The sequence below is a fragment of the Lepisosteus platostomus genome, chromosome 1 (assembly GCF_059453375.1).
Source record: "Lepisosteus platostomus isolate fLepPlt1 chromosome 1, fLepPlt1.hap1, whole genome shotgun sequence".
NCBI classification, from domain to species: Eukaryota; Metazoa; Chordata; class Actinopteri; order Semionotiformes; family Lepisosteidae; genus Lepisosteus; species Lepisosteus platostomus.
Genome location: NC_142611.1, coordinates 81,902,406 through 81,928,027, shown reverse-complemented (window position 1 = coordinate 81,928,027; position 25,622 = coordinate 81,902,406). Strand labels below are relative to the sequence as shown.

At 47.5% G+C, this 25,622-nt stretch overlaps 2 protein-coding genes across 4 annotated transcripts; both read right to left on the bottom strand.

The window, feature by feature from the left end:
- Positions 1-3,668: 3,668 nt before the first annotated feature.
- Positions 3,669-9,725, bottom strand: ap5s1 (adaptor related protein complex 5 subunit sigma 1). 3 transcript variants are annotated; one of them, XM_088639283.1, is made up of 5 exons: positions 9,709-9,725; positions 9,297-9,393; positions 6,951-7,145; positions 5,283-5,583; positions 3,669-3,947 (listed from the first exon to the last, which is right to left on the bottom strand). In XM_088639283.1, exons 3-5 carry the CDS (start codon positions 7,133-7,135, stop codon positions 3,819-3,821), a joined length of 615 nt encoding a protein of 204 aa, XP_088495409.1. In that variant the 5' UTR covers positions 7,136-7,145; positions 9,297-9,393; positions 9,709-9,725; the 3' UTR covers positions 3,669-3,818. The 3 variants fall into 3 exon arrangements, with proteins under 3 accessions (XP_088495409.1, XP_088495392.1, XP_088495401.1); XM_088639266.1 differs by lacking the exons at positions 9,297-9,393; positions 9,709-9,725 and adding an exon at positions 8,926-9,071; XM_088639275.1 differs by lacking the exons at positions 9,297-9,393; positions 9,709-9,725 and adding an exon at positions 8,760-8,919.
- A 4,885-nt stretch (positions 9,726-14,610) lies between these two features.
- On the bottom strand, positions 14,611-25,216 carry cdc25b (cell division cycle 25B). Its single transcript, XM_088639254.1, has 15 exons — positions 24,665-25,216; positions 23,983-24,065; positions 23,721-23,775; positions 21,691-21,732; positions 21,167-21,203; positions 20,671-20,796; positions 20,140-20,259; positions 19,858-19,995; positions 19,158-19,241; positions 18,550-18,741; positions 18,281-18,379; positions 17,807-17,869; positions 17,499-17,597; positions 16,750-16,995; positions 14,611-16,660 (listed from the first exon to the last, which is right to left on the bottom strand). The coding sequence occupies exons 1-15, from the start codon at positions 24,862-24,864 to the stop codon at positions 16,520-16,522; spliced, it is 1,725 nt and encodes a 574-aa protein (XP_088495380.1). The 5' UTR covers positions 24,865-25,216; the 3' UTR covers positions 14,611-16,519.
- Between the last annotated feature and the right edge of the window lie 406 nt (positions 25,217-25,622).

Genomic DNA, 25,622 nt, shown 5'->3' with positions numbered 1-25,622 from the left:
GGGGCTTTTGAGAATGAAGAGCAAGACCTGAAACTGCATCAGCCCAGGGTGCCACTCGCCCATCAAGGCAACTTAACTCCCCACAGCCCTCGAGACCTGGCGCCCCCTACACCCATTCCTGCAGTCAGACACCTCACACAGACCCAGCGGCACACAGGCTTCACCAAGACTTTCTTACCCCTCGGTCACGGCTCCAAACATCACCACTGAATCTAGATCATTGTTTACATTATGGATTTGACACCTCATGTTATGGGTTTGACTCCTCATTAAATTGGGGAGGATCTGTGACATTGTAATCCCCTCTTTTGAGGTTTGCAGGTGAATGATGTGTAAAGATATAAACGCAAATCCTTGCAACAGAGAACTGCCTGGTACTTTGCTTCACATTTCTTAAAGTGACAAGCACAACACTTTAAATATTAATTTTCAAGAGAGATACTTATAGCACCAAGCACACCAGAGTAAATTCCTTGTACATGAAATCCACTTGGCTGAATAAAGGCGATTCTTTTTCCCGCTCTCATTCCGACTGGAAGGTTTTCAACAGCCCACAATGACAAACTGGCTCACACTATCCTGTTCTGCAGTCTCATCTCTGCGGCCCAACTGCTGCACCAGACTCTTCCAGTTTTTGACCTGCTAAGTCACCAGACTGCCAGAATAATTAAGAGTGTGTGTGTTTTCAGAGGGTCTCAGTGAACTTTGCACATAATTTTTCTGCTAATGCTGCAGTATTTTATAAGGAGGACATTCAGAAATAGTTTGAACTTGACTGGAAGAATTCTTGACACAAGCGCTACTATGTAATTGTATACTGTGTTATACAGAAACGTGTGCTACGAGACTATGTAACCAATTGTGCTAAAAGAGATTATCTCTGGGAAATAGGGAAGAGGAAGATGAGCGGAATCCTGGAATGCTGCCCATCTGATCAGCACAGGGAAGTGTGACAAATAACAGAAAACTTTAACGCACTGAGTGACTTTTCCCTGCCCGCTGGCAGAAACTGAAAGCCCAGCTGAGGAGCAAGACCTGTGTGTGAAGCAATGAAGAGCAAAGCCTTAGAGGAGAGGGGGAGGGTCTTCAGTAGCTGGAAAAGAATCACAGAGCTCATCCCCTGTGCAAACACACTGCCGGCCTCATCGAGCCTCTGGCCCAGGGAGTAATTGCGCAGCTAGCTGGGCTGCTTCCTCAGTGAGGAGTTATCTGGATCTCTTGACCTTTCACAGGAGGCAGGAGAGCACAGCTGTGTAAACATTTGTGCACATCTTCTCCCTGGCAAACCACTAGAGTTCTGCTTTCTCCTCTTCGTTCACTGACCTGCCTTCCAACAGTTTTTAAACCAACACCGTTTTCTTGAGTAAAACAGTCTATAAGTAATGTTCAACCCAGTTAAGTGGGAAAGCAATAATAAAGGCAAACAGAATGAGAGTGAATTTAAATCAAGAGATGTTGATTTAACAATGCATTAGTAAGACCACTATCAGAACACTGTGCACTATTTTGATCCTCACGAAACTAAATGATATTGCCGTTCTGTCACGAGAAGAGCAACTGGATGCAATCCTAAGCTCAAAGAAATGACCAACACTGACAGAATAAAATAACTGAATCTTTTAAGTCTTGAACAGAGAAGACTATGAGGAGACCTGATTCAACATCCTCAAAGGCCCTGACTAAGTCAACCAAGGGGGTTTCTTCAGACCAATAAACCACAAACCAGAGGATACAAGGAGAAACTACACGTGCGGAGACACTTGTTTACACAAAGGGTTGTTGGAGTCTGGAGCAAGCTGCCCAGGCGATACCCTGGCTTCTTTTAAGGTACATCTGTATGAGATCTTTGGATGAATTTGTTACTAATTACGAAACAAGCTAGACAAACAAAACAGCCTCCTGTTGTTAGCAAACATTCTTGTGTTTCTACGCTGGATCACTCTAGATTGTGAAAAAAATCGGATCCGAGTGTTGACATCCCAAGTGTCTCAGGACCACCACTCCCTGCCATGTGAAAAGAGCACAACATGGCTTCTGGGAAGGGTTTCGTCATAGACAGTCCTCACTACATTAAAAAAGGAAAGCAACTCCACAGCTCGGTAGGAAGACTGATATTACAAAAATAAACAGCTTATTTTATGAGCTTTCCAATTCAAGGGCTGGTTCAAGGTCTGGGAAAGACAGTAAGCAAGGTTACGCAGGTACGATGGCACAGGCCATCTGTGATCTGATCAGCTTTCAGATATCAAATCAGTTTTTAATACATTTCATGAAACACAGTTCAGTTTTTGTGTGGTTCAGTCTGGCCCATATAGATGAGGTCAGGACAAACATCACATCGCTAACAGACACAAGCACACAAGTCCAGCCTCAAGGGTCTCCAGGTGAGCATGCTGATTAGCCGAGCCACAGGGCAGGCCCTCTCCTCCTGTTATATATAGGCTTTTGGAGGGTATGTAAACTTCTATTTTTGCTTTACTGTAAAACAATTTGTAGTAGTGATCATAAGATCAATATGGATGAATATAACAATATACATAAACAGACAAAATGTTTGTATAGAGTTCAGAATTCATTCTGCTGCTGTGATCATTAGTCACATCATCAATATAGATGAGTGAGCCAGTTCCAGAGGTGGCCATGCATGGCCAGGCCATGACACTGTCTCCATCAAGCTTCTGAATTCGCTTGGAAGTTTGATGTTTTTATGGTATCTGGTAACATGAAGAAAAATCATGGATCCATTTAGTATGAATCTCAAGATACAATTAGAAAAACGTGATTCAAAGAATTTACACAAGGAATAAAATTCAGGCCAATCTGGTTATTTCTGCATCCACAGCTCCCATTTCAGGAAAGACCACCTAATTTCCTAAAAATTCATGGTCAAACACTGGCCTCTTGTGGCCACTTTGTATGAAGACGTTCACCAAGAAATTTAACTTCACATATTAATCTGCAAAGTTCAGACTTTGCAGAAAGGCCAATTCAGCCAAAATCGACTATCTTCCAAATCAAAGTTTCTTAAAATATTATATAACAAAAAGATGGAAATTCTTGTTTTGAAACAGAGTCAGTGCCTCTCTGGGGACAAGGCTCACATAGAGCCAACCTGTTTCACTCAGACATGGTAGCTCAATGGATCTGAGTGCATGAAAACTCACAAGGATGACACTGTACACTGTGGGAGGATTTATTGTAGACATCAAGCCATAAAGAAAAGCTCTCTTCTCTCCACTAGAAACAGAAATCACCTCAACCTGCCTGCTTCCCTAAAGCCATTCACTTCTTACACTACGAAAGCCCCTTTTATACCAACACACATCGCTCATTAACACCTGTGTGTTAATGTGTGATCTACACCTCTCCAATAATACTAGAATTAAGTGACACCCCATGTAAAGATTTCCAGGTGGTGGAGGCTAGCGGCAGGTTGGCTGTTCCTACAGTCCCCCCAGAGACCAGCCTGTCCCTCGCTGGTCTAGAGGCTCGGCCCTTTCTCGCATGGCTGTGGGCTGCAGGGATATCGGGGTTCAGGTATGAGATATACATTTCTTCAGTTACAGCTGTAATCTGTAAATGTTAATAGAGAAGTTGTGAACGCAATAAGGCCAACACTTTGAATCGTTTAAGCTAATATTTCTAACGTGGGAAAAAAAAACAGTAAATGGCAGAAGGGTTTTATTCAGAATAGGGCAGTTCAGTTAATTTTATTTTTGTTGAGTCGACCCTTAGCTGATAAGATTCCATTAAGATCAGAGACCGGAGATCGGGTCCCTGGCCGACGTCGCCGGTCCTGGAGGCTGTGGGCAGCAGCCTCACCGGGCCAGGCAGGCGCCGAGCTCCTTGTCCAGGCTGTGCTTGAAGCGGTGGTTCAGGAACAGCAGCTGGCCGTGGGGCAGCAGCCGGTGCAGCAGGACCTCGATGCGGTCGGCCTTCAGCAGCACCTGGAACGAGGTTCTGTCCTCAGCTACAGCGACATCCGCCTCCGCTGTTTGAAGGTTCACGCGGTTAACAACTCGTTCACATTTACATAAATAAATCCACCCTTCACCGGAGTTCACCGGCTTAATACTGCACGCACTCCCCAGCACTCCCCTTGTCTCTCAGCAGTGTCTGACCTGTGAAACTATTTGCATCTTCAGGACTTCAGTTCTGTCCCTAGCGCTTAGCTGGGTCAGCTCAGACTTCCACCTGAAGTCTTCTTAAAACTGAACGTCAAAGACTGAAGTGGGTCACAGACAGCGCCCACAGCGCTGCACAATTCCACGCCGGTGACAAGGACCTTACAAAGAACCAGAGGGACCACCTCATCGCTACAGTGATTACTCCTTTCTCAAGTGTCACATAATATCTGCATATTTAATTCCGGTGATACTGTTAGACGAGAAGGACAGCAATTTCAGACTGATGCTTTTCTTTTTGTTATTAACCAGACTTAACTTATTAAAGAGTCACTAAATGTTGTTTTCAACAGACGACTACATTTTTTATGCAAATTCCTTGTACTTGATCTGTAAACAAAGGACTCACAGCCCTTAAGATGTAGTATTTATAATAAGCAGTAAAAGCAGTGGTATTATTATTTTAATCAGTTATTATTTCTATCATCCCAAAATCCAAAAAATAGGTGGAGAACTGAAACACATTTCTTGGAATCATTTAAGAACGTGAACACCTTTAATTTTAAAATACTTTTCTTTTCAAAGGATATAGCTACTTGGCTTGGTAGGATAGGGTTTCCCAAAATATGAATAAACCCTGTACAAACCTGCGTGAATTCTAATATCATTCAATTCTGTAAATTAATGTTGGATTATAGAAAAATTATGGTGTGAAGTTTTAGAGAAGGTCCCCAGTACATCTTAGGAAACCAACTGGAAGAATGGGACTAAATTTACTTAGCTAATGAAACATTTTTTCCCTGGAGAAATAAGACTCTAATACACAAATACACACACAGTCAGCATTTCCTTAACTGCTGTATGTGGTATACAGCAGTAAAATCAGCCTTTTTAATGTTCTTTGCAGTTGAATCATAGTATAACATAACATAGTGTATGTTATAACCCCCCCACCTCGTTAGAGAACGTCAGAAGTGCTCAAAGTCATGTGAGAAATGTGTGCTGTGTGTTATTTTTAAAAACACTGAATATAATTTTAATGAAAATGCTACAACTCCCTGGATGGAGGTCAGCTCATATTGCCCAAGAACACTAAAAGCACATTTTCTGAAACACCTGTCCCTTTACAGAGCAGAACACTATGGGTCCAGTACCTACCTCACTTCCTGTGCCCAGCAGGCGTAAGTGCTCCAGGCAGTGCCGTGCCAGGCTGCGCAGGGTGCCCTCTGCAAGCAGCAGGTTTTCATGGGCTTCACAGACCAGCACGAAGCCCAGCGCCTGCACGCCCAGCCACACCACGGTGTGCTCGCGAGGAAAGGGGTCCCCTTCTCCCAGCCGCAGAACCCCGCTGTCCGCCTCCTGCAGTGCCGCCTCCTCCTCCCCCAGAACTGCGCCCGTCTCATGCAAACCTGGCCGTCCTGCTGCCTCGCGCTGCAGAGCACACACACTCCTCACCTGTCTGAGAGACACAGAGCCCAGGTGAGCTCTTCCCTGCTGCACAGAACACACACACTCCTCACCTGTCTGAGAGACACAGAGCCCAGGTGAGCTCTTCCCTGCTGCACAGAGCACACACACTCCTCACCTGTCTGAGATACAGAGCCCAGGTGAGCTCCACCCTGCTGCACAGAGCACACACACTCCTCACCCGTCTATCTGGTGAGCTCTGTCCTGCTTGTACCAAGCAGTACAAATTATACCTTTTTACATTTTTATTTAATGTTAAGACTGGAAAAACCTAAGACACCCATCTGGATATAATCCTTCCATTTATAAATTATAAATTACAATTTATTGTATTAACTATTTTCTAACTGCTTGATGCAACTGAAGGTTGTAGGCAAGCCAGAGACTACCTCGGAAAGCAATGGAACAAGGTAGAGCACACCCTGAACAGAACACCAGTCCCAGAAGCCAATAACATATCAGTACAGTATGTCTGTGGGAGGAAACCAAAGCCAACAGAGGAACCCCATGAGTACAAAGAAGGAACATACAAACTCCACAAAGACAGCACCTTAGGTTTGGATTTGAACACAGGAACACATTGCTGCGAGACAGCAATGGTAACCAGTGCGTCTATATTGAAATAGTATCCCAGGAAATAATCAGGCATGGATTTGTTAAGAGTTCTTTGAATGTGCAACAAACAGGGGACGTGATATGGTGTATTGAGATTCTCAGGAGGCCTTTGATAAAGTTCATCATAAATTATTATTTTGTATACTGAAGGTCATAGGCATTCGGGGAAATGTGAGAGTTTGTATTGACAATTTGTTATTAAACAGAAAACAGGGGTACAGATAAAGGATGATGTAATTAGTGGAGTACCATCGGGATCAGTGAATCCTAATTTATATCAATGTTGTATTCCAGTATCATTAGAAAACAAGTCCATTTTGCAAATGATACCAAGGAGGTCAGGATTAGGAGGATTTCTACAGCAGCAAACGATATTATAAATAATGATAAAAATACATGTAGCAAAACATATACAGTGCCTATGTCATTGTAACATACAACCTCCAAGTGAAAAATGAATGCTCAAACATTCTGATAAGTAATTACAAATGAAAATCTAGAGAAATGGGCCAGGTAAATGTACATACACCTGCAGCCTCAAAATGTGCTACGCTGGACAGGATGTGCAGACTTTCTACAGGCAGTGTAGACTCACATTGGGAAACGCTGAGCTAATAGAAGGTACTTATGAAAGAGACTCGGGTCTTTGTGTCAACATGTCATTAACCTCTTCACCACGATGTGAGAACTCGATCAAGCAGGAAAAGAAAATGCTGGGATTCAGAGGTCAGAGCCCGGTCTCACCGCGCCACAACCGCCAGCTGCTCCTTCTCCAGCAGTCGCCTGGCCTCCGACTCCTGCTCCCGGTCCCCAGCCGGCCCCGTCTGCGTCAGATCTGCACCGAAAACCCAGGAGTACAGCACGCGGCTCTCCGTGCCCGAGAGCGCCCCCACCGGGCACAGAGTGTGGATCAGGAAGCTGTGCACCATGGCCTCTCGTCTGGAAATCGATCAAAAGAAAGGGCCGAGCATCAGTTACCACACAAGTGCATTTTCATTATCATGAAACAGTCATGATAATGACTGTTCATGAAACAGCACAGTAAGAATCCCACTGTGCTGCTCTCTCACCCATTTCCAGTTTTTACAAGTTGCAGGCTTTTGCACAGCTGTATCACAAAAGCAGTTCTCAGCTTCCAGTTTAGAAAAAATGACAAACCAACTGCAAGGTGTCCAGGTTCAAGAGAATTTTAATTTTCAATGCCTTGCAAAAGTATTCAAACCCTTTCTCTGGTCTCCCATTTTGTGAAATTACAAATGCTTCATGCACATTTTAACATTTAATATTTGATTCAAAACCTGAATGCTCAAACTCAAGACTTTTAAGGGTCAGCAAAAACTAAAGAGAAAAGGCTGAAATCAGTTGATTGCATATCAGTATTTGGTGGAAGCACCTATGGCAGCAAATACAACTGCAATTTAGACAAAAAAGTTCCAATCTTATCTTGTCTGACTATAATAGATTTTGCCACATGTATGTGAGCATCACTCAGGTACTTTGGCAAACTCTATGTGGGATTTAAGATGAGTTTTCCCATTCTGCCATGAGGATCTAGTTTTGTGGAGTGACCAGAATATTGTTGATAACTTTGGGCATTTTCTCCTATCTCAGCCATTGAACTCCGTAGTCACCTCTGGCCTTACAGCTGCACCCCGGCCAGCCCTGCCCGGCTGCTGAGTATGGTCAGGCTGGTCTGGGTGAATTCCACTTCTTAATGATCGACTTTACCATGCTCAAAGAGATATTAAGGCATTCTGAAATGCTTTTATACCTTTTTCCTGATCTGATTAACAAATTCCCATACACAGAGACAAATTATGCTTGTTCTTATTTATCACAAGTAGCAAGCAGAGTCCTCCAGGGAGCTGCGCTGGGATTTATGCTGGCTTCCACACATGTTTCCACTAGGATATCATCTGGAAACGCAATGGAAACTTCCACTGTCTTACTGATGACATACAGCTGTATGCCTGTGATTCCTCATGACCCCTCAGCCATAAATAATCTATTCTCCTGCCTTCCTGACATCAAACAACGAATGTCTAGTCTAATCATTTTTTCTCTTTAATTCAGTGGAAAAAACATTAGTAAAAAAGAACCCTGGACTTCCTGATCTTAATACAGGACAGCCTCAGCACCCAGTGCCTCTTATGTGTAATTGGAGTGTATTTTATGATCAAGAGCTCTCATTTGATTTACTTGTAAAAAAAAAAAGTCGAATGTTCTCTTTTCTCCATCTTAGAAATACTTCCACGATACTGTGATTTCTTTAAACAAATGAGAATCAAGAATCAGAATCAAATCAGAAAAATACCGATAGGCTAATGTGTTGTAAACTCAAATGTAGTGCAGAATATCCAAACTTCAGCTCGTTCAAACTACGGAACAAAAAACAACAACAACAAGCCAATATCTCCAAATTTATCATCCTGAAACTGTCTCCTAGTTCTAGGACTGACTTGAAGTACTCCAGCTGCTGCTGTTGACAGAGCCTTTAGTTACAGGTGCTCTAATTTGTGGAGAGACGTCTGAAAAGATGAGTCATGATATTACCCTGGTTTGTCTCTGGAGTCCAGGTAAGTAGGCTGGCGGGGAAAACACAGAAACTACATACTAGAATTGCCTTAGAGAAAAGAAATGTGACCGTCCTTATCTCTTTTTAAAAATATATAATTTCAGATTTTCCTTAATGTTTTTCTTTTGAAGGAATTCGTCTTACCAAACAAAATCATTCTATACGTCGCAGTCTGATGACGAATGACATCATTGCTGACGGGACTGGCGCATTTATGATTGCGTCATCATAATGAAGACGCCAATAAGATTTATATTACAAAAGCAGGACGCAATGAAAGACGGTGATGCCGTTTATGGAGCAGAAGAGACACAGGACTCCCTAAAACCACAGGACATCACATTATCGTTGCCAACTATTTCCTTTGAAGTTAAATGACTTTCCGATAGTGGAAGGGTGGGTAGATAAGTGCACTAGTCACGTCGAATATCGATTTGTGCTGGTTCATAACAAAATTGAACCAGATTTTAAACAGAATAACATGAACCTTTTATATGCCAAGAAAATGCACTTACCGAGTCGCCTTTAACAAGGAAGAATTTCAGTGCGTCGCTGAAGTTGATGAAGTCATTTACATTCGGGAAATACAGGATCTCGTTGAAGTATAAAATACTATTCCCAGAAAACAACGGGAAAATCGCTTGTTTTAAAGGAAATATTCTGGCGGTACCCTCCAGTGCACAGGCGAATGTATTAAGCACAAAAATATAAAAATATATAGAATATTACAATTTGCAATAATGTATAACTATTTTTTAAATGCTTAAGGAAATTTTACATACAAAAAAATCTGTTTATGACTCCGGAATGCGTGAGTGAAACGTTGTGTGTATGAAAGTATTTTCTTTAGTTTAAGAACAAGTAATAGGTTTATTCCATACTGAAAAGAAAGAAAACGCAACGTTTCGGGTGTAAGTTTACACTTACTACTTGTTCCTTTGCAGCCTACGCATGCTGACGCAGCTCCCCACCTGAACTACTTCTTTAGTTTATATGCTATGTTAACATAGAAATTGCCTCTAGAGGGCAGCCACATATCATGTATCTATATTGTTCCCATTTTTTAAGTTTTATTAAACATTTACGTAATGCAAATAAAGGAGAAAAGATATCCAAATACTACGAGTGAACAACAAAAGAAAACAACTATATGATAATTACATCATTTGAAGACGGTGTCTATTTTACTGCACAGAGAACAGCGCAAAAATGAATAATAAAACGTTTAACATTCATTTCCACCTCATTTTATTTGTTCCCAAATTTTATTGTTTCTAAATAGACAATGAAGTTTACTTAAAAGCAAGATATAAAAAACACATGTAAGAATAATTTTAAAACATCAAAGTCAAAACCAAGTACATGTAAAAGATAATCACAGAGATGCCTTTCAAAAAAGGAGATTTTCAGCCCACATCTGAAAGCTCCCAGTGTGGCCTAGTCTCTGATTTATTTAGGGGTGGTGATACACAAGGCTCACAGAGTGAGGACACACAGTGCACCAGAGCCAGAAGAGGGGGGCTCAGGTGGAGAGGGACTGAGGGCTCAAACCCTGCAGAGCATGAAGCACGCAGCAGGGTTCTGCACCAGCAAACTCTCCAGTGTAGACATGGGTGCAAAGGTAAGTTACTCGGAATATAATAATATAGAGTATACATAAATCTACAGCCACATAACATATTTCAGGGAACATTTGTCTAAATTATCTGTCCAAATGAACTTTAATTGGAATCATTCATAAAGCACAGTAGAAAGTGATATAAAGCAGGTCATGCAGCAGGTTCTGATGTCCAGTATGTCTTCTGGGGGGACTGGAGAACTCAGAGAAACCCACATGAGCACAGGGAGATAACGCACATCCCACAGTGAAGGTGCTTCAGGCTTTGAATCCCACAAGGAATCGAACCTGGGACCTAAGCACAATGAGGCAGCAGCACCGGCTTCCTCTCCTTGTACACATGTATACAGAACAGGTAGAACCCCCAAGAACCCTTGACATCCGAAGAAGCTCCACAGCTGAAACGTGTCTCTTTTCTTCTGTTTTCAACTGGAATAAACCTTGACTTGTTCCTATATATAGAAAATACACTTTTAACAAAATGTCCCTTCAAACGATGGTCTTACAAACATGCCGAGACTCGTCACAGAGGTCAGAGCCGGCCACCAGCTTGGTGATCGCGCGCTGGAAGACTGCGTGGGGGTGCATCAGGCAGCTGTGTGCACTCGAGCTGGGGGCTGAACAGTCCCAGTGTCTCAGGGTAACGACACCTGCTCATTCCAGAGACAACTGTTACAAGACAGCTGCAGGTCTCGGTGACTTCACAGGAGAAACAGAACCTCCAGCTCAGGCACCCTCGGCCACAACTTTGGAAAAAACGCTAGTTCAGTTCAGTTTTATACTGAGAAAACCCCAGTCATGTGGGCTGCAAGGCAGTTTTTACTGTATACTTGCTTCTAGTTTTTATTATGTATCAGGTATAGAATATAACACTGCAGTGCAGGTGCGGGTAAGACGCTCCAGATCAAGAATCTTCGTTTCGGTCTGTTGTACCAGTATTGTAGCACTTTTTCCCTGCAATGACTCAGAGCCCGAGTGGCTCGAGAAACTGTAGTGGCGTCACATTTTGGTGAATTGCAATTAATTTTTTCCATGATTCATCTTTAAGATTCAAACAAGAAAGAAAAGCACTGACAGGAACAGGAAATTGCCTCAGTGCCACCCAGCTTGCAACTGAAAAATCGGTGATATCTCATAATTAAAACCATGAAAAATAAGACAACTGCTTTCATGCAGCTTCTCAGCTTTACAGGTCGATGCTGGATAAGTCAGAGATGCAACACTCCTGTGTTACACTGCTACATCGAGTGTGGTTTTTGAGACAGGTGACATTGCATGTTCACAACAAAGCAAACTCTTCCTCCAGGATGCAGCCTGTTGAAAGGAATGTATAGACAAGTGAGGAAAGTAAGGCAGATTGAGTTTTTGATGACGTGTGGAACTACACCATATTTCGCTATTATTTAAGGTAACTGAAGAGAGTAAGAAATGTGGGAGTGAAAGAAGGAGCCTGGACATTCCCAGGATGAGCAAACACCACCACACAACACAGAGAGACTCTGGAGCTGCAGAGCCCTGCACTGTCTGTGCTCCTGGACCCAGCCTCCCCTCTCCGGAGCACTGCAGGACTGAGCCCAGGCGATTCACCACCAAACCAGACTTCAATGTCTATAAATCGTGTTCATGACTAATAATTTAATTTAGTTTTTTAATCTGAAATGGAAATATCCAGCTGTTGCACGTGTAGTTTTCATCCGAGGCATAGAAGGATTGAATGTATGGGAATTCCACAGTGAAATCACAGGACATTTTTAAAGCTGCACCACTTTTCAAAATCATGTTAATGGGCATTTAAAGTTTTACATTATCATCTGTGCTCTACAGTGTTAATATGGGGCATGTGCCAGTCAGGTCAGACTCAAATTCGTAGTTTGGGTCACTTCAACAGAAGGGAAATCTATTTTCTCTTCATATGCTCTGCGACATGCGAGAGCTGTGAAACTCGTTGTTGGCGCGGTAGCAGGGCAGGAGAACCCCTCCCAGCGCCCCGACTGTCCGGTCGCTCCACACCTCCAGAGAGAGAGCGCCTCCCAGCGCCCCGACTCTCCTGTCGCTCCACACCTCCAGAGAGAGAGCGCCTCCCAGCGCCCCGACTCTCCGGTCGCTCCACACCTCCAGAGAGAGCGCCTCCCAGCGCCCCGACTCTCCGGTCGCTCCACACCTCCAGAGAGAGAGCGCCTCCCAGCGCCCCGACTCTCCGGTCGCTCCACACCTCCAGAGAGAGAGCGCCTCCCAGCGCCCCGACTCTCCAGTTGCTCCACACCACCTACGTTGCCCAGAGCAATTTCTTTTTGCTCCCCCGACCGCAGACTGTCTTTCATTGCCCCGGTGGTAAACTCAACACGGAAATCTGGCAGCCAAAACATTCTTTGATTTCTTTTTTTCAGCGTGAAAGTAGCCTCTACGTCTGCTTATACACTCCGCTACGTCCCCCGAGCTCCCTTCAGCAGTGCTTGATGGCCCTGCCTTGTTCTGGCTGCTGTAGTTAGTGCAGTCTTGTCACTTGGCACAGAGACGTACCGCACAGTATCTTTTATCAACTTTTTAAGTTCCAGCTATTTATGAAAAAAAGTTGTAATCGCAAATCTTTAAAAAAAATCATTTTAAACTATCCAAGGCAGGAAATGGTTCTGTTTTCCTCCGGGTCTCCCAGGACCAATGGCATTCCTGTGCGGAATTTGAAAAGCGTTTGGACGCGCGTGTTGACACTGGGAACGGCCTCACGTGCAGCGCGCACGTGCTTTTCCAACAGACTATCTGTGCGCCGCGCGCTGCCGTGTTTGCCCGGTCCTGCCCGAACACGCCGCGCACGGACAGGTGAAAGACCCCGAAACCCTTTGTACTGCGGATCTCATCTTTTCAGAAGATCAGCCGCCTTCTCTGCTTTGCATACATGTTGCGTTTGGCTTCTCGCCTGTGCATCTCTCTTCAAAGGGAAGTAGAGGTTACGATGAGGCCGCTGAAACTATTTAAACTGGGGCGTTCAGCCTCCGTTTAAGGAGCAGCAACAGCAGTGAGAAAACGCCCTCTGTATCCTCCCCCACTGTAATAATTTAGAACCCAGGTAACTGGATTAAAAGGTTCAGTTCAGTTTGTCATAGGCACAAGTGCAACGAAATGAGAATTGCATGTATGCTCCAATACAAAGACATTAAGGAAACACCCCAAAAAAAAACACTGAACAGCAGCAGCGACAAGTTAAATAATTGACAACTTAAAAAAACCCACAGTGAGCCAGTGGCAGGGGTAGAGTTCAGTAGTCTGACAGCCTGTGGGAAGAAACGGTCTCTGAATCTGGAAGGTCATACCTTTATGCTCCTATAACAATTACCAGAGGGAAGAAAAAGGAGAAACCAGGATACTACAGCGATACTTCCAGCCTTCCTGAGAGAGCAAGATGTAAAAATGTCCACAATAGAGAGCAGCTGTAGTCCAATGCCAGACTGGTTTCACCCATCTCTGCTTTCCAGCTCTCTCAAGAGCCAAGTCCGGCTCCCCTGCCCTTTTTAAGTGTGATCAGCACTCAAAACTGGCAGGCCGCACGATGCCTTGTACAGCAGGTAATGGCTACAGCACTGGCCCGTGGGCTCCTACATCCCAAGCTCGACACCAGACTGGGGCTGTCTGTGCAGAGTCTGCACGTTCTGCCAAGTCTGAGTTCCTCCTTCCTTCCCTAAAACATGATGCCAGGTAACCTAACCAGCATAACCATCCCTACCATTGACCCTCGCTTCTCCAGCCACTGGGACAGGTTACAGAACACCACCACCTTCCTGAGCTCAGAGGAATGTCATATCCCACAGGCCTAAGGGTCTACTGCTGCAGAAGACAAGACAAACCAGTGTCTGTGAGCAGAGACACCCAGCTTCCCAGGTGTCCTACTACAGAGATGAAAGAAAGCACCTTACCGGAGTATGAATGGGCCATTTTTATGTGCAATAAGGACTACAGGCTGAACATGAGCAGTGGACTCTCCTCTTCCACCATAACCACAAGACCGTGTGCTCTGGTTGATTCGAGTCCTCCCGATCAGCACATCCTGCATTCCTGGCCTTGTGCGTACACACGCTTGGCAACCAGATAAATTGCTTTTACAGTGTGGAGAGGTTCCCACAACAGTTTGGCAGAAGTTAGTATTTCTTTGGAGACACACAGACACCAATGTTATGCAGGCTCATATACACTCCAAAAAAAATTCCAGACCCAAAAAGAAAAGTTCAGATGTTTATTTATCCCTGCCAAAATGACGAGGCAAGTATGAAAATACAACCAGTTTCACACAAACAGCAAACCAGCAACAAAAGCACGTTCACACATGGATAGTCACTCAATGCCTGGACACCCAACCTGGTGGGGAGAGGTCACAGTGCCACTCATTATTTGCTGTACAACTTTAATAAAATACAAGGTTAACCACAAAACAGAATCCCCTCACCCTCGCTTCTACCAGAGTAAGACCCGAAACTCATTTTTTGCTGACCGGCAGCACTTCTCTTCTCCCCTTGCAAAGCTCATTTCAGTCCTGAGCCAGGAGAGAGGGGCATTGTGCCAAGGCCGAGGGGGGAAATGAGGATGTCCAAGCTCAAGGAGGCAACATTTCATAAATGGTCTCCCAGCTGTTTTGCTGGTTTACAAACAGCCGTCATCAATGCTGGACTTTAAACATCTCAGGTCTACCAGACCCGGTAGCAGCAGTTAAAACCCAGGAACAAACCAGGGCCTCTTCTGCTACCAGCACATTTTAAAAAGTTTTCAAGGTCACAAACCAGCTCTAAAGCCAGTATAAATGAGGTGTATGCAACAAGCACAAACGGCTCATCTGTGTTCTGTGAATACAGCCCTCGGTGCCTTACTTAAATATGGAGGGAAGCCAGATTACAAACCGTTCACTTTGAAGTTGCTAAAAAGCAAAACTTTAAAAGTGAATACCAGCAGGTCAAAAGCCTTGCAGAAAATTTGTAAGTATGGCCCATTAATTGAAAGACATTTTAATTCTACTATAGAAGTAGTGGAAATATGGTATATTAAAAAGAAACATTGCTTTTACAAAACACATTCCATACAAAACTGCCTCTGTAGTAAATCCAGGATTCTAACAGTGCAGGTCAGTGTCAAGTATGCAGGAGGAGTCCATGGATATTGACAAATTCAGAATTTCTTCCGGAAAATCTGGAGTTAAATGCCATCCATTAACCCACAGTTCAGTTGCTGTCAAGAATGGAAGTTCAGAAGGAGATCTTTATCTTGGTTTCTCCTGGTGCAGGATAAAAACATCCAGACAGGAGATATTGCACTTCAGAGGTAAAAGCACCAACTCAGTTCCAAGAGCCTTCCAGTCCGGGGCAAGAAAAAACCCTCAACTGAGGCAAACTTTTTCCTCACAATGGAAATTATATTATCCACAGGTCTCCACACTGCCATGGTCAAAGTTTTATTAAAAAGGAAAAAACTCACCTTGCACCAAAACAGGCTTGGGTAAGAGGGAATCAAGAAAACCATTTTTAAAATTCAACAAATTAGGAAATCGACCGTTTAAGATGAAGACTAAGCACCACTTGGACGGTCCGAGAGGGAAGTTAAAAACTTTCTCCAGAACGGTGACAAGAACCTGTAGTTTTGAGTCCTTAATCTGAGAGGACTAACAAGGGTCAGGTCTGTTTACTTAATTCCAGGGAATCTGTCCAAACTAGAGCCCCAATTAAAGAGCTGGAGGAAGGGAGCAGGTGCCAATTCAAGTGAACGACTGTTTGTTGTGCATAGTAACGGATACGGACTCCTAATGGCAGGCAGGACCGCCGGGATTAGGGGGCAGGAGGTGTTGTCTGTGGCGAGCTGGCCTGCTGCTGTGCAAACAAGGTCAGGGCGTCAAGCAGGCACCCGATCCAGCCAGTGGGAAAGGCCCCCAAACTTCCAGCTCAAAGCAGGACGTCCGGGCAGCCACAGCAGAGACACTGGGCCACTTGCAGGTTCCAGAACACATGACCCTGCCTTCAGCTTAAAGAAGTCCGACAACAAAAGACCCAGCCAGCCCACAGGGCAGATTGAGGAGCAAACAAGGCAACAAGCACCCTCTGGTCCGGGTGGAACTGTTCAAACCCGCGACTCCGAGCCCGAGGGGCCTCACAGCTTCTTCAGCCGGCTGTACAGGTCTCTCTTGCTGCGCTCCCCCGCCCACGTGCGGCTCCGCAGCCGGCACTTGCGCAGGTGCTCTCTGAAGTCCTCGTGGTGCATCGGCCGGTACCCCTGCGGCTCGCAGTGCGCCTGCGGGGAGAGAGAGCAGGCGTGAGCCGAGCCGCGGGGCCGAGCGCACGGCGGGGTGGGGCGGGGCGGGGCGGGCCTTCGGGACTCACCTCATAGCGGGGAAAGAACTCCTTGTAGCCGCCCTTGAGCACGTAAAGCTCGGGGTAGTGCAGGTTGGGGTACTCGTTCATCATGCGGTCACGCTCCCGCACGAAGCGGCACATGCGGGGGCCGCGCTCCGAGGAGAACTCGCAGTGGAAGATGAGCAGCACCCTCTTGTCAGGCGAGGAGGGCATGATGGGGGTCTTCAGCAGGTGCTTCTCCACCTCCTCCTCCAGGTGCAGGTTCAGGGCGCCCTGCAAGGACAGATCGAACCCCTTTAAACCCCCCTAATGTTCTCCAGGGCCACCGTCCTCCGCCTACACAGGGCATTTACCCACAATTCCCCCTGCACTGGGACCCCAGTGGTTTCAAGTATGAATGTTTCTACTCAGGATTCATTTAGCCAAAATAAGAAACTCCATTAGTTTAAGGAGCTCAGGACGTACAATTACACATCAAAACTAGACGTGTAAACAGGACCCAGTTTTAGAACTAAAAAGACCTGCTTGTGCAGAACAGAGCTGCAAGTGTGGACACATCCAATCTCTCCTAGTGATCAGGAAAAAAAAAACTGGACAAACAGAAATCTGCACTGTCTGCCGGAAGAAAATTAATTCTCCTGGTGAGGTTTGCAGCAAACCAGTAGATGGCAACAGGGCAGGTGGCTCTACCTGCCAAACTGACACAGGTCCTCTACCAGGCCAACTTAAAACGGCCCACACATCTGGGAGAGACGCAAGAGAAACACCAAACTCACCTTAATGTGTCCTCCTTCAAACTCGTATGGGTAGCGACAGTCGATGACCACGATCTGTTCCACCAGGTGATTAAACTCCCCTTTCAAAGCGGCCATCATCTGAGCAGCAGGACCACGGTTCACCCCAGGGGGAAGAGAGAAGGAAAGAGACGGAATGGGTCTTGTGTGAAAAGGAATCTTTGTCCAATTATGTTCAATGCTCAGGTTGCTGGCTAGTTTAAGAGCTGAACTGGAATGACACTGGACAGACAGCATCTCCCCACCCCACCCCCTCTGGAAAATCAGATCCATATATTAGGACTTCTTACCATGTCAGAAGTGATGTATTTCAGATCCTGGTGCTTCCCTTCCACCGTGGGCAGGACGAAGGGCTGTAGGGCGACAGCACAGCAGTGAGAAGCATGAGCAAGACAGCGGCGCAGATCTGCAAACCTCACCACACAATCACCTCGTACTGCACCCTCCTTCAGCACACTGAAGCGCTTGTCCCTCCAGGAAGACTCAAGTTCACAGTTGTGGCTTCTTCATGTGCCCTTTCTGTCAAGGCAGGGCCTAGTGACATTTTTTCTGCTATTGTTTTGCAAAAGTGCAGCACTGGCAGCATAACCTCACCTGCCTGCAAGCCACTCAGATTTGAGACAAGCTGACCACCTGTTTCAGACCTGTGCATTCACGTTTGACAACAGACATGAAAACACTCCATAAAAGGAGTCCGTCCATAACACTGTCCTGCACAACATTGTAGTTGGGTGTACACACACATACCTGCTCCAATTCCTTACCTTAGTGAAGTCTCCAATCAGCTCCTTGACATCACTGTCCAGCAGCTTCTCAATGTCCTGATCACAGAAGGACTTGGACCTCTGCACCAACCGGCACGACTGGGGGAAAAAAAGATGAGCCAATTAACACCAAAGTACAAGGGCAACAGCCAGGGTTTCAAAGTATTTTTCTACCATATCCACAATACCCAGCACATTTCTTCACTGCTGCAAACTGACTTTAGGATGCAGGTGAAGAACTGGGAGGGCTTGATGAAAGGGGTACTGACCATGCCGGGCGTGCCCTCCTCCACCTCCGTGTCCTCTGGCCGGACGGTCCCGGCCACACTGCGCCGCCGCTTCACCCGGACCGGCGTGTGCTCGTCCCGCGGGCACTCCGGCCGCTTCAGGTGGGCGCGGCCGGCCGAGGCGGGCAGCGAGGGCGAGCGGAACAGGCCGCGGGGACGGCACCGGATTATGGGCTGCAGGGAAGAGAGACAGTGTTACCATGACGAGCCAGCAGGTCACCCTACTGCACAGCGCTGCTCAGCCGCGGACTTCCGGAAATGGGCCATGTTACGCTGCACGCTCGGTGTAAGAGACAGGCCACACGCGAGACTTTGCTGCAGAGAAGCAGGAAGCCAACGAGGACGCAGAGAGGAGACTGGAGAAAGGCAGGCAGGGAAGAGAGGAAGAGGCACGAGACAGCAGTGGGCAGCACTCCCACTATGTTAACATAGCAGTGCAGTGGGATGGAATGGGTTGTGAAACACTGCCCTACAACACAAACTAGTGGCCGCATGTCCAAGCTTTGCATCTAGAAAGGCCAGTTAAAATCTCTTAAAAGCTTTGCAGTTCTACGCGTCTGAGTTCAAACTCGCCATGCAAGTGCACTTACCGAGTCCAAGCTCTGCTCTTCCTTCTCCTGGACTAAGGGAGCAGTCAGCAGACTGGCTATGCCCAGGGGCATTTCTGCATTACTCTGCAGGGGCACAGAGGGAACGACACCAGTTACACTAAATCAACGCTTCTCACACTCTCCTAGTGACAAACCTTCCCATTCACAAACTCTTTCTGCTTATCAGCTACAGATAAAGGTAGGGGAGGTTATCTTGTCTTCTGTAGTAAATTAAAAAGGCAAACCAAATACTAGTCTGTAGTTATCTATATGGGTAAAACAGAGTTTAAGGGATATCGTGGGCAAATTGTATGACGTATTACACCGTATACTACTAGATTCACTGATTTTTTTTAACAAGATTGCCCTTCTAGAATACGACCAGAATAAAAAACTTCAGGGCTGAAGGAACTGAACCTCAACTTAGTCTTGAGCAGAGAAGACCGAGAGGGACTGGATACAAGTATTTCAAAACCCTCACAGGATCCTGCTTCTACAGAATCAGTGAAACACGAACCCGAGCGCACGGGTGGGACGTGCTCTTGCACACAGTTAACGAAGAGAGCAGGAGGTACTTCTGTACCCACAGGGAGTCTGGACCTCCTCAGATTACTACCTCCTCCTACTCATAACCTTCACGTATATAAGGTACGCATCGCCGTCTTGCCCACCAGCCCTGCAAAATCAGCGCCAGCCTCACCTCCATGTCGCTGTCCAGGACGTCGAGGAAGCCGTCATCGCTGTCGTCGTCGAGGGAGGAGGTGAGAGAGGAGCGCCGCAGCACGACGGGACTCCCATCCTCCAAGGAGCACAGCCGCGCCACAGGAGGGGGGGACAGCTGCCAAGAGAAACCACAGCGCAGGGTTACAAAAGCTCCTTTCCCTTAACCAAGGACACCGCGACTCTAAAAGAGGCGCTGGCCTGCTCAAACCCTGCACCCCTGAGGGGCGGTCGGGTGCAGAGGGGCAGGGCGCCAGCTCACCATGAGTGCAGGAGCGGAGCTGGGCCGGCGAGCGGAGGGGTCATGCGCCTCAGTGCTGTGGAAAGAGCGCAGGCGGCAGCGGGACATGGGCACGGCCGGCTTCTTGAACTCAAACGCCCCCTGCAGGTGGAGAGAAGAGTCAGTGGGGACAAAACGGTCTCGGGGGGGAAAAAAAGCCAGGGTATCGGCTTCAACAAGCACACCGGGGAAGATTACAAAATGCGTACAACCCTTTTAAATCCTCTTGCGTTTACTGGTTTGTTTTACCACTAATTCTGAAGCCACCCAATGATTCCCCAATACCTGGATCAGGTCCTCAGCCCCCCCCGTCAAGACGAGCGTCTGCCTTCAGTGTAGGACATTTCCCTACATTAACACTCCCTTCGACCCATTTGGTTAAGCTGATGCAGCACGTACAAGGAATGACTAGAGCTGTCTGAGTTATTAGCAGCAGCAAACACCCATCCATTTCAGATGTACATTGTTTGAACAGCTGATGTTGCTTTCTAACAGACTTTAAAAGATCCTCACTTCATGCAAGTTCTCTTTCCCACTCCTGTTTCCTGAAGACTCAGACCCTCCTCGGCTGAAAATGCCAAAGCTTCTGCCATCAGGGTCCTTCTGTTTGAGCGCAGGACTGGAACCCAAGAGCCGCACCTAAAATACAGGCAAGGAGAGGTCCCACGTCACTGCCAGGGCCAAGGAAGTCAGAAAAGCCAGTGTCCTTGAGGGGTACAGTGTGGACATTAGCAATAACTGGGATCCCCACTCAACCAACTTTTAAAATGAAAGTAAACCATGACAGGTCCATACTTCATTTTAAAAAATTCTGGGTATTGGTTAGAAACATTTCTTGCCACCGCATCATTTGCTAGGGGAACTAAAACCAGAACAACTTACGAAATTAACATTTGTCACAGTTTCATACAAGCATCCGCTGCTTCGTGGCGAACAGGAAGTCTTTAAATAACTACTGCTAAACTGCGAGGTGGGACAAAACAGGAAACCTCCTTTTAAAGCAACTTACCGGTAAGGAATTAATTCTTCGGATTGGGATCTTGTCACTACAGAAAGAAAAAAGTGCAAAACTTAAATATTAAAATAATAAGGTTTGTTTTGATGTCCTATACAGATGGGTCAAGGTGAATTTTAAGCATCATATCCAAGTCTGTGCTTAAAGCAACAGCTCTGTGTGAACTGGCACCCATCTGCAGGATCTTCCTAGTAACTAGAGGTAACCTAGCACTGCCATCTGCCTGCGTTTCCCCCCAAATGCATACTTCCGCCACATCTTGTAACCAGACACTGTGGAATGCAGACGGGGCTCTGCTCTCAGCTTCATTCATAAATATAAACAGTGGGCAGGTTTGGGTTTTTCAACCTTTCACTTGATCAGGAATGCAAAGGGGAGATTCTTCACAATGCAAAATAAGAGTTAAGTCTTTTACATAAGCCTAACAGATCAAAAGATAGATTGCACAAAAATAACATGAGCTTGCCTCAAGCATGCAATATTTAATTGCTTCACCGGAAATATTAAAAAATACTTACTCCCTTAGAATGGCACCAGACTCCAGTAAAGCTTTTTCAAACCTGTAGGAACAGCAACCAGTAACAACCCGTCAGAACCCATGTTCATGTTGGTAACAATCCTAGCACCACTACTGAAGGCAAATAAAACCAGGTGCAACGTGCTCTAGTAAGTCTTTACGTGCAGAAACGAAAAGGGAGGAGGAGGCACAGTGTCAGAACCACTGACTGTACTCTTACAGGCTACATTTTAGATTGGGGTCAATTACTCAAATAAGGGCAGCCTAGATGTCCTCCCAGACATAAAGCCCTTCACAGCCTTTAGCCACAGTTCCAGAGCGGCCCTGCTGAACCAATTAGACCCTGACCCACATTCGGACGAGAAAGAGGCCAAAAAAAAAAACAGACAAAGAGACCCCCAGGAGTGAGGGTGGCCTCCTTTTGTGCGGAGACTGGATCATGCATCCCCCAAGTCCACCTGTATGCAAAATAGATTGTGTGTGTGTGTGTGGGGGGGGGGTCTTTTAATCTGCCATATGCCTCCTTCAAGGCATCACGCCAACCCCCACAGCAGGAGCCTTTTGTTAGGGCAGCAGGGAGATAAGAGAGCTGGGGTGCCTTTTACAATAGGAAGCAGGGCTTGGCTGGGCTGGCTCGGGCCTCTATTCAGCACGTGGATTACACAGCACCCCCGTTCTCCGACGGCATCAATCAACAGGACGCAGGGAAAGCGTGCCAGATGCCACTGACTGGAGGGGGGCAGGGCGAGTTAATTGAAGCCTCGCTGTCTGGTACAGGCACCTGTGGGTGCAGAGGAATCCAGCTTGCAAGCCAAAATAAAACGAGAGAGACAGCTGTGCAGCCACTAAGCTGGAGACTCCACCACACTGCGGAGACAAACCTGCACATCAACAGACAGACTGTGGCAAGATCAGATGTCTGAGTCCTCTCAAAGAGCAGTCCTTTAATTAAAACACAGGCACCGGGCCACCCACATTCAATTCAGAGAAGGATACTTTAAACCCCAAGCTTTCCACTTGCAGCTTGCGATTCATAGCTAAAGGTCTTCTTTGCAAGCCAAGAAATTGGCCCACAAAGAGCAAACGGGCCATTATAAAAAAGCCCCCCTATTGCAAGAAGGCAACATGCTTGTAGCTACATAGCAAAGTCACTTCAGCTGCCACCTTGCTTCAGAAAACCGAACATGAACCACGTCTGTTGCTGGAATAAACGGTAGGCACACGGTAGATTAGAATCAACTAAAAAGTCAAGACCGCTGCTAATCTGCAGCTAGAACTTTGTCTTCCACAGCACGGATGACCAGGGCTAGGAAGAAAGGACAAGTTTACTTCCTGAAAGGCGCTCAGCAACACAGGGCCCGTCTGCCCCACAGACAGGCCACAAGTATCCCTCTCAAGTACACCAACACGCAAACTGTGAACCAGAGTCCATTCCCAGTTGCAGTTGTGCAAAGACCATCAGCACCATATTCCACACCGCAGACAAACCCGCACTGTTCAAGACGGGCATGACGAGAGGTTGCCAGGGCGCGGAACGGGCTCAGCCGGGGCACTGAAAAACAGGAAGCCCAGCCCGTCTCTGCCGCCACAGAGACGGACAGGCCCCCTATCACCCCCGGCCCCGATGCACGACGAGCTGGCGGTTTTGCACCGGCGACCCGCAGCGCCGCGCCCCGCAGGCGAGAGACACACCCGGCAGGAAATAACAAACCAACCGCTGATCGCAGCAAAATGCCAACTCCTATGCTTCAAACGGGCCTGCTGTCTCTATCCTGCAATGCCGCTCTAGAGCACTCCTGATTTACCCAAGTACAGGGTACAGGAACACGGAGGGAGACTGTAGAAACAGCTGCAATCTAACCCGTCACCCAGAGTCTAACAGAGCTGTACCCCCCAGTTCTCTCCATGTGAATCCAGAACCGGCCCCCCACAGGCCTGCGGGCCAGCGAGCCCCCAGCGGCGCCGACCCCCAAAACCTTAACCTCAAGGCTCCCTTCCCTTTGCGAGACAGCCGAGAGCCCCGGGACTCACCGTTCCTCGACGGCAGCGGGGTCCAGGGGGCTGGCGGGGGAGTCCATCCCGAGACCTGCAATCACAAGCAGCGGTGAGGCCGGGGTCCGGCAGCGGGGAGCCCCCGCCCCCAGACCCCGGCACCCCGACACTGCGCGCACCGGCGGCGGAACAAGCTCCCGAGGCAGGCAGGAGAGGGCAGCTGAGCCCGGGTAGCGAATAAAGTAGCGAATGACGAGCAGGAGCTCCAGCTCAAGCGCTCAGACCGAGCCGCTGAACTCACCGGCGTCCGAGGAGGCGTCCGACGCGAAGGAGGGGATCTTGAGCAACGGGACCGGGGCTCTGCGCTTCGGGGTGTCGCACTGGCTGCGGGCGGGGAGAGAGAGACAACACTGATTGTACCCATCGGTCATGCCAACAAAGCACCTTGAATTGAATTGGCAGGGTTACAGCCCGCAGCGCCAGACCCACCGGCCGGCTGCGCCCCCCTCCGACCGGGCAGGCGTGCTGGCACGCAGCTGGCGAGGCTGCATGAGCACCGCGGCCGCTCGGCCAGATCAGCCGAGCACAGAGCACCAAGAGACCACGAACCACAGCGATCGGCAATTCAATTTCAGATTCTCATGCGAGAGGAAAAAAAAAAGTTAGCAGTGCCATGACAACACGGCTGTGCCTCCACGATCAAGCTGATCCCCACTCCCTGCGCGCCAGGCAGGAGCTGAAGTCCATCAGCCGGGACACCAGCACTGGGAATAAACGAGAATACGGTTTGAAGCCGACTCATCTGGTCTCGGGGACCAGGCCGGGCCACCCCTCTACACCCCGCGTCTCCTAGCTATTCGGGCGGCTGCAGCGTCACCAGCTCAGACAGACGCTGCAGCTGCAGAAGCGCCCGCTGCCCATGTGCCCCCCCGGCCCTCGCCATGAGGGCGGCCGGGGCGCCCCCGCCGGGGTCGGGCTCCTACCTGCCGAGCACGGCGAGGTGCGTCATGTTGAGCGCCAGGTTGGTGACGGGGGAGAGCACGGCCGGCGGCTCCGGGGAGAAGAGGGTCCGGGTGCAGGGCGAGTCGCGGGAGCCGAGCCCCGGGAGCGACAGCGCGCCGCCGCGGGCCTGCGGGACGCGGGGGCTGAAGTCGCTGAAGAAGACCTCGCTGTACTCCATCATCCGTGCCTGCAAGGGGGCAGATCGAGGAAGAGGGGGCGGCTGCGGGCCTCCGGCTGTTTCGAAGGCGCGATAGTCGGCCGCTCGGCGGAGGGCTGAGCGTACAGGATGGACGCACACTTTAAAAAACACTAGCTGCAGGGCGCATAGCAAGCCGTTTTCCCAGGGACAGAAAGAAGACGCTAAACAGCTGAGGAAAGCATTCTTGCAGATGTTGCAGGCCAGAGAACAGCCTCCACTTCCTCCTCTGACCTCCCCTTGAAATCTAGATGCTGTAATTCGCCCGCATCCTCTATTTATGTTCAAAAAGAAAAGGCACACGCGCGGCAATCCTCCCGGCCAATCAGGAGCGCTTTTACATTTCCCCTCTCCCGTTCTGGCAAATCACAAAAAAGCTTTCTTTTTCTCGCGGCATTCGCGAGCTCTAAGCCAATAGAAAAAACCATATACAAATCTGACCTGACAACGAGTTCGACCGAGAGCCAATCAGATCCATCCTTCTGGCGTGCGCCCTTCCAAAGTTAGCCAATCACACGCTGAGACTTGAATTGCTGGGGCGTGGAACTATCGAACATAGCTTTATTTTTTTTCCCGCGGAACATTTCAAGGGCTTCAGCCAATGAAATCACAGGTTTACGAACTCCAAAATGGAATGTGCTATTACACTTTTCTCACGATTAAAGGGGTGGAGTGAGTTTTAAAATAACAAAAAGGCATATTTATTTCAATATAAAAGATAAAATATCGATATCTTAGTTATT